General features: G+C 43.7%; 1 protein-coding gene and 1 long non-coding RNA gene across 3 annotated transcripts in view; one reads left to right on the top strand and one right to left on the bottom strand.

Moving 5' to 3' along the window:
- The window catches only part of IL17RD (interleukin 17 receptor D), a 72,902-nt gene extending 72,264 nt beyond the window's left edge, over positions 1–638 (bottom strand). For both annotated transcript variants that reach the window (XM_020799886.3, XM_020799888.3), the window contains exon 1: positions 357–638. In XM_020799886.3, the coding sequence (XP_020655545.2) occupies positions 357–515 (159 nt within the window). In that variant the 5' untranslated portion in view covers positions 516–638. The remainder of the gene's footprint in view (positions 1–356) is intronic.
- Positions 632–12,475, top strand: part of LOC144586696 (uncharacterized) — a 29,577-nt gene continuing 17,733 nt past the window's right edge. Inside the window, exon 1 of the long non-coding RNA XR_013541657.1 lies at positions 632–11,635. This is a non-coding gene — a long non-coding RNA (uncharacterized LOC144586696). The remainder of the gene's footprint in view (positions 11,636–12,475) is intronic.

Below are 12,475 nucleotides of genomic sequence, written 5' to 3'. Positions count from 1 at the left end.
AGAGAGAGAGAGAGAGAGAGTGCGGGCGGGGGCCGACGGCGGCGCTCCGGTTCGGCTGCTCTGTCCCGCGGCCGCCGTCCCCCCCGCCCCCGGCAAGGATGATGGCAGGCTGCCCACCGAAAGCTGGCGTGCCACCTGCGAGCGCTTTAACCCCGCGGGGTTCCCAAGCGCCCCCGGCCCCCAACCGGCAGCCGGGACGATACCTGGCAGCTCTTGGCAACTCCGTTGCCCCCCCATCACTGACACAACACAGACACAAATAGCACAGGACCCCCCCCCCGCCTCCGCCGATGCGCCCTGGGCTGAATGCAAACGCACTTGGGACGGCAGCCTCCCTCCCTCCTTTCCTTCCTCACCCTCCAGCCACAAGCATCGCCCGCTGGCCCTTTCCTGCCGCCGCCGCCGCCGCCTCCTCCTCCTGCGCCGGTCCCTCCGGCGGAGACGGCAAGCCGCGGTCCGTCCAAGCAGGCCGTCAGAGAGAAGAAGAAGGAGCAAAACTTCAGCCAAGGTGCCATGGTCGGGAGGCGCCCGCAGCCACTTCAGGTTGCAGAAGGCAGCCGAGGGGAGGGAAACGCCAGCGGAACCGCACGCATGCGCAGCGCCGGGGATCTACCCGAAGCATCTGTCCGAGCGGCCCCTTTCCCTTCGCCGCCGCCTCCTCCTCCTCCTCCTCCTCCGTCTCCCTCCCTTTCTCCACCTTGCCAGGGGGAGGGGCTGGACAACCACGGCCATGTGTTTCGGTGCAGGAGAGGTCAGTTGCCCCCCAGTGCCGCTCTCCGGGCCTTTATCATTTAATTTGCAACATCTGAGATGGAGTAAAAACCAAGCGAGGCCGGTTCTTTCTTCCCTCTGCCCCTAGTTTTAAAGAAAGGACCAATAAACTGTTTCGGGGGAGGGGAAGGTGCGTGTGCGTGCAACACACACGAGTGTGCCACAAAGGAAACTGAAACTGCGATCTCGGGAAAACCCCGTGCTCCCGTTGTTCACACTGCCAGAGTTGCAGGTACTGTATTCCTAACGGACCCACCAGGATCTGGGCGGCAGAGTTAGAAGCTGAAAAGCTTCGCTCTTTCGTTTGCGTTGTTCTTCGTGTAACTGGGAGGGTTGGCGTTTGCGCTGCCGCTCTGCAAAAGCCAATTTCACTCGAGGACGTAGAGGGTTGCTCCAAAGGCGTGCGTACAGTACTCGGCTGCATTATTTTTCTTAAAAGTCCGCAAGAGACTTTATGTAGTCCAGCAACAACAGTGCTCGTGTATCAAGAAAGAGGTCTTGTAAGTTCTGGAAATGTTCAGTGAAATCACTATGACAGGCAGAAATGTACTAAAAACAAGTACCAAGAGTGCTCACTGGAAATAATGGGAACTATTTATCAGAGTTGTTAAAAGTGGAACCGTAATCTTTCAAATGAAGCAGAAGGAGGGCAATTAACGAACTGTCTTACTTCATTGCTGCCCCTGTAACCCAGCCTTCTCTCTTAACATCCGATTCCCAGATATGGGAAATAAAGGAAGTCGGGCATTTCAAAAGAACAAGTTACCAAAAGGCATAGAGGTAGTATAGTATATCTTGACTTCAGCAAAGCTTTTGACAAAGTGCCCCATGATACCCTGATTAGCCTGTGGGCTGGACAGATCAAGTGTCAGACGGATACACAATTGGCTGCACAATTGGCTGCAGAATCTTACTCGGAGGGTGATGATTAATGGGTCCTTCTCCAACTGGGAGGAGGTCACAAGTGGGGTACCCCAAGGCTCAGTCCTGGCCCTGGTGCTCTTCAATATTTTTATTAATGACTTGGATGAGGAAGTGCGGGGAATGCTTGTCAAATTTGCAGATGATATCAAATTGGGTGGAATACAATAGCTAATACATTAGAAGACAGAAACAAAATTCAGAATGACCTTGATAGGATGGAGCACTGGACCGAAAGCAATAGAATGAAATTCAACAGAGATAAGTGCAAAGTCCTGCACCTCCAAAAAAGAAAACAGTTGCAAAGTTACAAGATGGGGGATACTTGCCTCAGCAAAACTACGAGTGAGAAGGATCTTGGAATTGTCATAGATTAAATATGAGCGAACAGTGTGATGTGGCTTCAAAAAGGGCAAATGCTATTTTAGGATGCATTAATCGAAGTATAGTTTCCAAATCCTGCAAGGTGCTAGTCCCCCTCTATTCAGCACTGGTTAGGCCTCATCCTGAGTGCTGTGTCCAGTTCTGGACACCACACTTCAAGAAGGGTGCTAAGAAATCGGAACAAGCTCAGGGGAGGGTGAGAAGGATGATCAGAGGGCTAGAAACCAAGCCTTAAGAAGAAAGGCTGAAAGAATTGGGCATGTTTAGCCTTGAGAAAAGAAGACTGTGGTGTGATATGATAGCACTTTCCAAATATTTGAAAGGCTGTCTGTCATACAGAGGAGGAACAAGATTTGTTCTGGATCATCCCAGAGTGCAGGACATGCAACAATGGGCTCAAGTTAAAGGAAATCAGATTTCGGTTGAATATCAGGAAAAACTTCCTAACTGTTAGAGCAGTATGACAGTGGAACCAGTTACCTTGGGAGTTGGTGAGCACTCCAGCACTGGAGGCATTCAAGAAGAACTTAGATAATCACCTGGCAGGTATGTTTTGATTGTATTTCTGCCTTGAGCAGGGGGTTGGACATGATGGCCTTGTAGGCCCCTTCCAACTTCACTTTTCTATGATTCTATGATAATTTATTTCCAATGGACTTTCAATAGTTTCAGTTATTTCTCATTGACATTATTGCATGTGAATGAGGTTCCCAAAGCTATATCCCTACATACAGTTGTTATATTTTGTTACTATACAGTCTTAAACTCATTGACTAGCATGACTACAGCCATGCTGGGTAGGGAATTCTGGGAGCTGTAGTCCAAAAAATGTAATTCCTCATCCATTTCTTACACAGCTGTTGTTGGACTTTGCAAAAGCCCCAGCTCCTAAGAATTATTGTCAAATAGGGCCAAATTTAGGAACCTTGGTTTCAGTACATCTCTGAAGTATACTACCAAACAAGTAGAACAAGGATGCTAAGAACAGTACTAGCCTTCCAGTCCTTCTTGGTGAGGCCATTGGCTTAGATGCCAGATGCTGAGGGACAGCCACAACAGTCCTGTGGTTGTTCATTCTAAGTGCCCTGGTCAGCCACTCTTCTCAGAGTGTCTGCCTTCACAGCCTGTCTTCCAACTTGCAAGTGGTCTCCTGCTCTTAGGTGCAGTGGAAGATACTCTTCCAGAACCAGTACTGAGGTAAAAGTTAACTATCAGTCCACTAGACTTCATGTGTGAAATGTAGGAGGGAATCAACATTTTCTCCTTTAGATTTGCCCTGGCTCTGTGCAAGACGAGGTTCACAGTCCTCCAGTTTATCCTCACAGCAACAGGTAAGTAGGTAAGGAATTAGTAGCTTAACTGGGGCACAGTGCTGCTATGATCACCAAATGAGCTTCATGATTTGACCCTACCTGAGTTTGAAAAAATTACTTTTTGTGGTACAGCTCCCAAACCTCTTAGCCAGCATGGGCAGTGGCCGTGCTTGCTGGAAGATTCTGGCAGCTTTTTCAGTCTTTCCTTTGAACCTTGGTCCTCCTAGTCTTGTTCTGACACCATAACCACAAGAACACAAGAACTGTCAGTATTCTTCAACATGACACTCTCCAGGTGTGCTGAACTGCCCTACTATTACTCCTGGAGAGCCTGAAAAATTGTCAGGGAGGAAAGGAGCTGTCATCCAATATATATTGAGGGCAGCTGTTTCCGAAAGGCTGGTATGATTGACAATTGTCCGTTTGTGCTTGTTATATAGGGCTAAGACGCCTTTTGCTCTGAAGGGAGGTGACAAGTGACACTGTCTCTATGGTAGCCATCCAGAATTCCCCTGTTAGGGCCATCTAGCTATATCAGACTGCAGCTACCATACTCCCCAACTACCATTGGCTGGAGATGGAAGTTGTAGTCTAATATACATGGAATGGGGCAAGTTGGAGACGGATGCTAGATAAATGTCTGTTGGGGCCAGCAACAGTTTGTGGTTGCCTTCCTCTGACTTTGAGATGAACCTGAGCCTCTAACACACCCCTCCCTTCACTAGCCTGGCATTCCAAGCAGATCCACCTCAAACACACAAACAGTGAAGAATGTAACTTGGTGTTATCTGATCACACCATTGCCTTGCAATTATATCTAGAAATTCTACTTTATTGCAATGATTTTTATTAGCTGTGTAAAATAAAGTACACAGATTTAGAATAGGTATCCTTCAGTCTCGAGAGACTATGGTAACATGCTCTGAATAGAGGTCTTGGAACAGCATCTAGAGTGGCTGAGAAGGCCAATTCGAGAGTGACAATCCCTTCCACGCTGAAGACAAATACAATTGGTCCCCTGTCTAGCTCCCTGATTTTGCTGGTTTCAGGACTGCCTCTTTGCCTCGACCTGCTGGACAAGTGTTTCCTCAAAATGGGAGAGGCCATGATGCACCACCTGCCTCCAGGCTGAATGCTCAGATGTCAATGCTTCCCATCTGTTGAGGTCCATTCCTAAGGCCCTCAGATCCCGCTTGCAGATATCCTTGTATTGCAGCAGTGGTCTCCCTCTGGGGCAATTTCCCTGCACTAATTCTCCATACAGGAGATCTTTTGGAATTTGACCATCAGCTATTCTCATGACATGCTCAAGCCAACGTAGATGTCACTGTTTCAGTAATGTATACATGCTAAAAATTCCAGCTCATTCTAGGACAACTCTGTTTGGAACTTTGACCTGCCAGGTGATGCCAAAAATGTGTCAGAGACAACGCATATGGAATGTATTCAGCTTCCTCTCCTGCCGTGCACGAAGGGTCCAGGACTCACTACAGTACAGGAGTGTTTTCACGACACAGGCTCTATAGACCTGAATCTTGGTATATGCCGTCTGTTTCTTATTAAGCCATACTCTCTTTGTGAGTCTAGAGAGCATGGTGGCTGCTTTGCCAATGCATTTATCCAGTTCGATGTCTAGGGACAGAGTGTCAGTGATCGTTGAGCCAAGGTACACAAAGTCATGAACAATCTCCAATTCTTGTGTGGAGATGGTAATAGAGGAAGGTGAGCCCACACCCTGGCCCATGACTTGTGTTTTCTTCCAGCTGATTGTTAGTCCAAAGTCTTGGCAGGTCTTGCTAAAGTGATTCAATTGTTGTTGGAAGTCTTCAGCAGAGTGGGCAACAATGGCTGCATCATCAGCGAAGAGGAAGTCCCACATGCATTTTAGTTGGACTTTGGTCTTCGCTCTCAATCTAGAGAGGTTAAAGAGCTTTCCATTTGATCTAGTCCAGAGATAGACACCTTCTGTTGCAGTTCCAAAGGCATGCTTCAGCATGACAGCAAAAAAGATTCCAAACAGAGTCAGCGCGAGGACACAGCCCTGTTTCACTCCGCTTCAGATGTCAAAGAGATCTGATGCTGAGCCATCAAATACTGCAGTGCCCTTTATTTCCTCATGGAAGGACTTGATGATGTTAAGGAGTCGAGATGGACATGCAGTCTTGGGAAGGATTTTTAAAAGGCCATTCCTGCTAACCAGATCAAAGGCCTTTGTGAGATCTATGAAGGCCACAAAGAGTGGCTGTTGTTGTTCCTTACATTTCTCCTGCAACTGTCTGAGGGAAAATACCATGTCAGTGGTGAATCTATTAGCTCGAAATCCACACTGTGATTCTGGATAGACTCTGTCTACAAGCACCTGGAGCCTTTTCAGCACAACACGGGCAAGCAGCTTCCCTACAATGCTGAGAAGAGAGATGCCACAGTAGTTATTGCAGTCGCCCTTGTCTCCTTTGTTCTTATACAATGTGATAATGTTTGCATCAATGTATTCGCGAAGGCTTTCACGGCCGGGATCTAATGGTTGTTGTGGGTTTTTCGGGCTTCTTGGCCGTGTTCTGAAGGTGGTTTTTCCTAACGTTTCACCAGTCTCTGTGGCCGGCATCTTCAGTGGACAGCAAACTGTTTGCATCCTTCATGTCCTGTGGTACTCCACCTTCCCTCCAGGAAAGACAAAAGATTTCATACAGCTCAGTGGCGATTACCTCTTTACAGCACTTCAGCTGGGATGTTATCCTTTCCAGGTGCCTTGCCGGAGGCGAGGGAATCCAAAGCTGCTTTTATTTCTGCTAACGTTGGTTCGCTGTCCAACTCTTCCAAGACAGGCAGGCACTCAATGTTATTTAGTGCCTCTTTGATTATTACATTCTCTCTGGAATATAGCTCAGAGTAGTGCTGCACCCAGTGTTCCATTTGCTGTGCTCAGTCCTGGATGATCATGCCTGTAGCAGATTTCAAGGGAGCAGATTTCTTCTGTATTGGACCTAAAGCCTGCTTTACACCGTCATACATTCCCTTGATGTTACCTATGTCCGCTGCTATCTGTATCTGAGAGCAGAGCTGAGACCAATAATCGTTGGAGCATTTCCTGGCAGCCTGTTAGACTTGGCTACGAGCAGCTCGAAGAACCTGCAAGTTGTACTCACTAGGACAGGCTTTGTATGCTGCTAGAGCTCTCCTCTTATCCTCGATGGCTGGAATCAGCTCCTCCGAATGGGCTTCGAACCAGTCTGCCATCTTTTTTGTCTTCTTGCCAAATGTGGACAAGGCGGTGTTATAAACAGCCTTCTTGAAGTGTTCCCATCGTTCAGGTGCGTTTGCATCAGCCGGGCCTGGAAGGGTTTCCTCAAGCGCTTGTACACAATGTATACAAAGTACACAATGTATACAATAAAATATATGTTTAAAATATTTATATAATATACACATAAAAATCTGCAGTTGGACTATCTCTTTATAAGGATATTAGTCCATCTGACAGAGACCCTGTCAAGGAGACTGACTTTTTAAAATTGAAGTTCAAGTATATATACATTGCACACAAATTCCAACAGAAACTTTCTTCATGAAGAATTACAGACTAGAGGATCCCAGAAGATAAGCACATGATCTGTACTGTGCGGTTGAGAGCAACAGAAGCAAGAACAACTGGGATGTGGCTGTCGTCCCTCTGTAACAAAATATTTTGAAGGGCCGATGTCGGATTTACTGAAATAGTGAAGGAAAGGAGTAACCTCTGAGGTAAACTAACGTTGCCATGCCCACTCCACAGAATGCAGACTAGAAAGCTATGTTCCAAATTCCAAACCCTAGGCAAGCTGAGGGAAAAAAGCTATATCGGACCAAAAGCTTTATGAACATGTTGTGTGCATTGTGTTCCAAAATATGTCCCTTTGCCTTTTGAAATTAATTTTTTTAAAAGGAGGATTAATAGTTAGCAAAGACTGTCACTGGAAACCACAGTCAAAATTAGCCATACTTATGTGAAAGAAATGGGGATGTGGTGGCGCTGTGGGTTAAACTGCAGAAGCCTCTGTGCTGCAGGGTCAGAAGACCAGCAGTCATAAGATCGAATCCATGTGATGGAGTGAGCTCCTGTTGCTTGTCCCAGCTCCTGCCAACCTAGCAGTTCGAACGCATGTAAACATGCAAGTAGATAAATAGGTACCACCATGATGGGAAGGTAACAGCATTCCATGTCTAGTCGCGCTGGCCACGTGACCACGGAAACTGTGTTTGGAGAAACGCTGACTCTATGGCTTAGAAACGGGGATGAGCACTGCGCCCTAGAGTCGGACATGATTGGACTAAATGTCAAGGGGAACCTTTACTTTACCCATGTGAAAGAAACACAGGGACAAAAATCAGCTCATTTGAAATGTGGTGTTGGAAGAGAGCCTTACAGATACCACAGACAGACAGAAAGGCAGAAATGTGGGTGCTCAGTCACGTCAAACCTGAACTCTTACTAGAGCAAAAATGAGTAAACTAAGGCAATCTTACTAGGCACAAATAATAAAAAGACAGAACTGTCAAGAAAATACAATATTGTTGGGGAAGGGGGACGAGCAGTAGGAATAAATACTGTAATACCTAACATGGGCAGATTGCCTCAATAAAGGAACCCATAGTCTGCAAGACCTGAGCGAAATTTACAGGAAAACACAATATTGCTAAGAAGTGGGGACCAGCAGGAAGAGAGAACAACCTAACATGAGATGATGTTGATCTGCAAGGACTAAGCAAAGCTGTTAAAATAGGACATTTTGGAGTCCATTAACTCATACAGTCAGCACAGAAGAGAAATTACTTGATGGGTCATAACATCTTTGGAGATTTTTTTCTTAATTACCTGACAATTATATAGTGGCAAGACTTGTGGAATGGTTAAAATAATGACAGGGTATAGGCACCAAAGCTCTGCTAACATTGAGTAAGACCCTCCCCAGGCACAAAGCAAAAATAAATAAATAAATCACAGCTTAAAAAAGTGAGCTTCTGAATGTTTATTCTCTATTCTTGCTTTAATATATTTTAAAATACTGTATATTTACAACCAGACACAGAATCCCTTTCCCAGCACCAATGTATTTTGGATAGGAAGGAGTTAAAAAGTTATCCTTCTGAAAGTCAGCTAATTGTGTCCTGACTGACAGGATCTACTATTCAGATTGTTCCAGACCTGGAGTTGATTTCTTTTATGAAGATTTGTGTCAGGAGCCTGGTCTCAAAAAACCTGAGAGAATGCTTACTGATAGCACTCAGGGACAAAAGCACTCAGGGGCAAACACAACTGTTCTGTGATTTTGTAATGCAGAAACACTTTGAATATGCCATACAAAATTGTATGCTAACTCTCTGGAGATACATGGCAAAATATCTCTTTCTGGATGACTTCTTAAAACAAACCGTTGTGTGTTTTTCTAATCTTCAAACAAAAACTGTATTTTGAATCTGTTTCTGTTACCTTTAATTACCCTCCAAACACTTGCCTTCCTGGGCCACAAAGCTGCAACAACGTATCTACTTTGCAACACTTTTGCTGGTAAGTCCGTTCCATATGTGATTCGTTTTACCCTTTTGAAAGGCCATTTTTGAGGATCAGTATTTTAGTTGGTTTAGCATAGGTTCATTCCAAATATAAACAACTGAGTGTGGCTAACCATTCTCTTTCAAGATGTGCAAGGTTGGTCTTTTCCATTTATTTGATCTTTTTTAAATCTAGAATGTTTAAGGTCTCATGTTTCTGCATTGAATGGTGTAAAACATTTTTACTTTTAAAAATTAATAACTTTTAAACCACTTGCCCAAATGTTCCCAAATTTGGCACAAGGCAAGAACAGACTGCTACATCTCTGCCAAATTTGGTGCTGATCTGAATTCCAGTTTCAAATTTATTATTTATTGTATTCTCGAAGGCTTTCATGGCTGGGATCCAATGGTGGTTGTGGGTTTTGGGGCTGTTTGGCAGTGTTCTGGAAGTTTTTCTTCCTAATGATTAGCCAGTCTCTGTGGCCGGCATCTTCAGAGGACAGGAGTTAGAACTCCATCTGTGTTCTGGTGTAGTGTATGGGATAGTTGGGCATTTGTAGCTGTGTGATCAGCTTTTTGTCCTTTTCAGGAGATTGGGTGATTATGGTGATCAGCTGAACATGCCCTGAAACAAGCTAGACATGAAATCCAGCCTGCAAAAAGATCAATTAACTCTACAAGGACCAGTGATCACTGCACACAAAAGACTAGCTAATGACACCCATCAATCACAGTATCAGATGATCTCCCCCCTTTATCGCAACAATACACCCATAACAAAAAACACCATGATCACCATAATCACCTAATCTCCTGAAAAGGACAAAAAAACTGATCCCACAGCTACAAATGCTCAGTTATCCCACACGCTGCACCAGAACACAGAGTTCTAACTCCTGTCCTCCGAAGATGTTGGCCACAGAGACTGGCGAAACGTTAGGAAGAAAAACCTCCAGAACATGGCCAAACAGCCCAAAAGAACTGCAGCAACTATTATAATTTATTGTTTGGGCTGCCCTTATTTTTATAATTATAATGTAGAATGTTGATTTGCTCTGCTTCATAATAACATCAGAGCACTTTGACACTACAGTTCCACACATGTCAACTCAGAGGTATACATCACTAAGTTTGCTTGCACTCAATTAAGTGGATCTAGTAGGGCTGGGAAAATTGTTGCCGTCTGGATGTTGTTGAACTAGATGTTGCCAGAACTCTGAAGGTTATTTTTTAATAATTCGCCTGTGCTGAGCAGATTGGCAATGTAGTTAATTTTGCCCTCTTTGCACAAGTAATTCATTGTGTGCTGCGTGTCATTGCTAGCCAGGCAGAAAACTATAGGGAAATGTACTCCAGTTCTCTCTAGTGGCCAATCCTGACATTACACATTGAAACAACAATATGGACGAGTGAATAAAAGAACTTTCAGACAGTTATGTTCATCTGTTTCAGGTTCCCTAAAAAAAACTAAGGTATTGTGACATCTTTAAGGCTAACAGGTATATTTATGTGTGAGCTTAGAACTGATAATAAAATTGACATAAAAAATTTAAAAACCCTGTCAAAATGCCCTAAAATTCTTCCAAATTTTGTTTAAAATTAACCTTTGTTGGTTGTTGTTGTTAAGTTTCCTCCAACTTATGGCAACCTTATAAATAGTGATTTCCAAAATGTCCCGTCCTCAACACCCCTGTTCAGTTCTTGTAAACTTAAGGCTGCAGAATGGTAGCTATGACATATTACTCATCACCTCAGAAAGTTACTGCATAACTGCTGCATTGCTTTTGAAATGTGGCATAGTACTATTACTTTCCTGAATGTTTCTAGGTAAATATATGATGTGTACAGTAACTAATTATTTCCAAACCTATTTCCAGGTAAATTACTGTACGTGTAAATAGCTATTTTGAAACTCCCAGAGTATCTTTCTACCCGCTGTGCTGGCTAGGCCAAATGTTGTGATCCAAGAACATCTGGAGGATTGTAGAATCCCCAGCCCTTATGTATAGGATTGCAGCCTAATATGCTCTTTATCAAGCACTTCAAATTTAAAGGGAGCACAATCCCACAAGGAGGAAAATCTAAATATATTTTAATTACATTTATAACCCATGGGAAGCTAGGCTGGCCCCATCATTGCTGTCCTTCGGCAAGCAGGCAAACACCTCTCTGTTTAGGCAGGCTTTCCCTTAATAACTTGTGGTTTGAGAAGGGTTTTTAAATGAATGGTTGTACTCTGTTGTGTTTTTGTATTGATTATATTACTGTTTTTAATGAATACTTTTAAAATTCTTTTAAAATTTTGGTATACCTACCATTTTTTAGCTTCTACATATTGTCTTTTAAACAATGTAAGCCGCTTTGGGTTCTTTTTAAGGAGAAAGGCGGCATAGAAATATTTCAAATAAATAAATCATTCATCCCAGGGACAAAATGCGGCCTTCATGCTCCACCCTCCCCCTTTTTCATGTATTCCATTTACATCCCACCTGTACTCTAATGAGCTTACAGCCGTGTATTTGACCCTTCTCTTTTATCTTCAGAACAACCCTATGAAGTAGGCCAGCCTGAGAGAGAATTACCGGTTTTGTAGTCTCCTTGAGAAAGTCATGCCTTAGTACAGACTAAAACCTGGGCCACCGAGGTTCCGGTCTAACGTCCTAACCACAACACCCCACTGGGGAGTTGAACAGAAGCCAGACATCCTCCACAAGGTCAATATATGCATATATTTGAAGCTCAATTTGTAACTATTAAATAATTGATTTAATTATTTAATTTAAATTGGCTATACTGGCTCTAGGACTTTGGATGGCATAGTTCCAAAAAAAAAAGTTTCCTCTTTCTTCAAACATCCCTTGTGTAGCTCAATTCTAGACAGAGATCCCCTGAGGCTAACTGGAGATTTTCATCTAAACTAGAGTAGACCTATTAATTAAAAGAAACTTTAGAAAGCTTTGGTTTAAGTAGCACCACTAAATTAGGGGGCTAACAACTGAATTCAGCACATTGTGTTTCGTAGACTTTGCTCAATAAAGATGTATAGATTTGTAGCTTTAAGAGTCTCCTATAAAAGAGGCTGGCCAGTCAGAGGGCAGGAAGACACCCATTGGGGTTTAGTGGCAAGACAATCAATAGGTGAGAAGAACTGGTTTCAATATACATTCCAGGAAGGAACCAACAACCTGAGAGCCACTGAACTTTTGACCCTGGACAGGGCTTTCAGTCCAAAGAATAGTAGGATTGCTACAGAATCAAAATACAAAACAGAGAAATGTTAGTATTTTTGATCACAGTGACACATCTCTTATATCCTTCCTAGTGTATAACTGCAGTGTACAAGCAGATCTTATGAGAAACCTACTTTTGCAATTTTTTAAAATTTAATTAAATCCTATCGCCTTATGGCGAAGGACAGCAAGCAGCAAAATTAAACATGATCTGAGATAACTGCAAATGGATGGTAAATGCATCTTTGTATCTTGGGCTTCCACTGTTTTTCCCTTTGGTCACAATAGCCTTTGTTGTTGAATAAAAATGAGTACCTTTGACTT

The sequence above is a fragment of the Pogona vitticeps genome, chromosome 2 (assembly GCF_051106095.1).
Source record: "Pogona vitticeps strain Pit_001003342236 chromosome 2, PviZW2.1, whole genome shotgun sequence".
NCBI classification, from domain to species: domain Eukaryota; kingdom Metazoa; phylum Chordata; class Lepidosauria; order Squamata; family Agamidae; genus Pogona; species Pogona vitticeps.
This window is presented reverse-complemented; position numbering and strand designations above follow the sequence as displayed.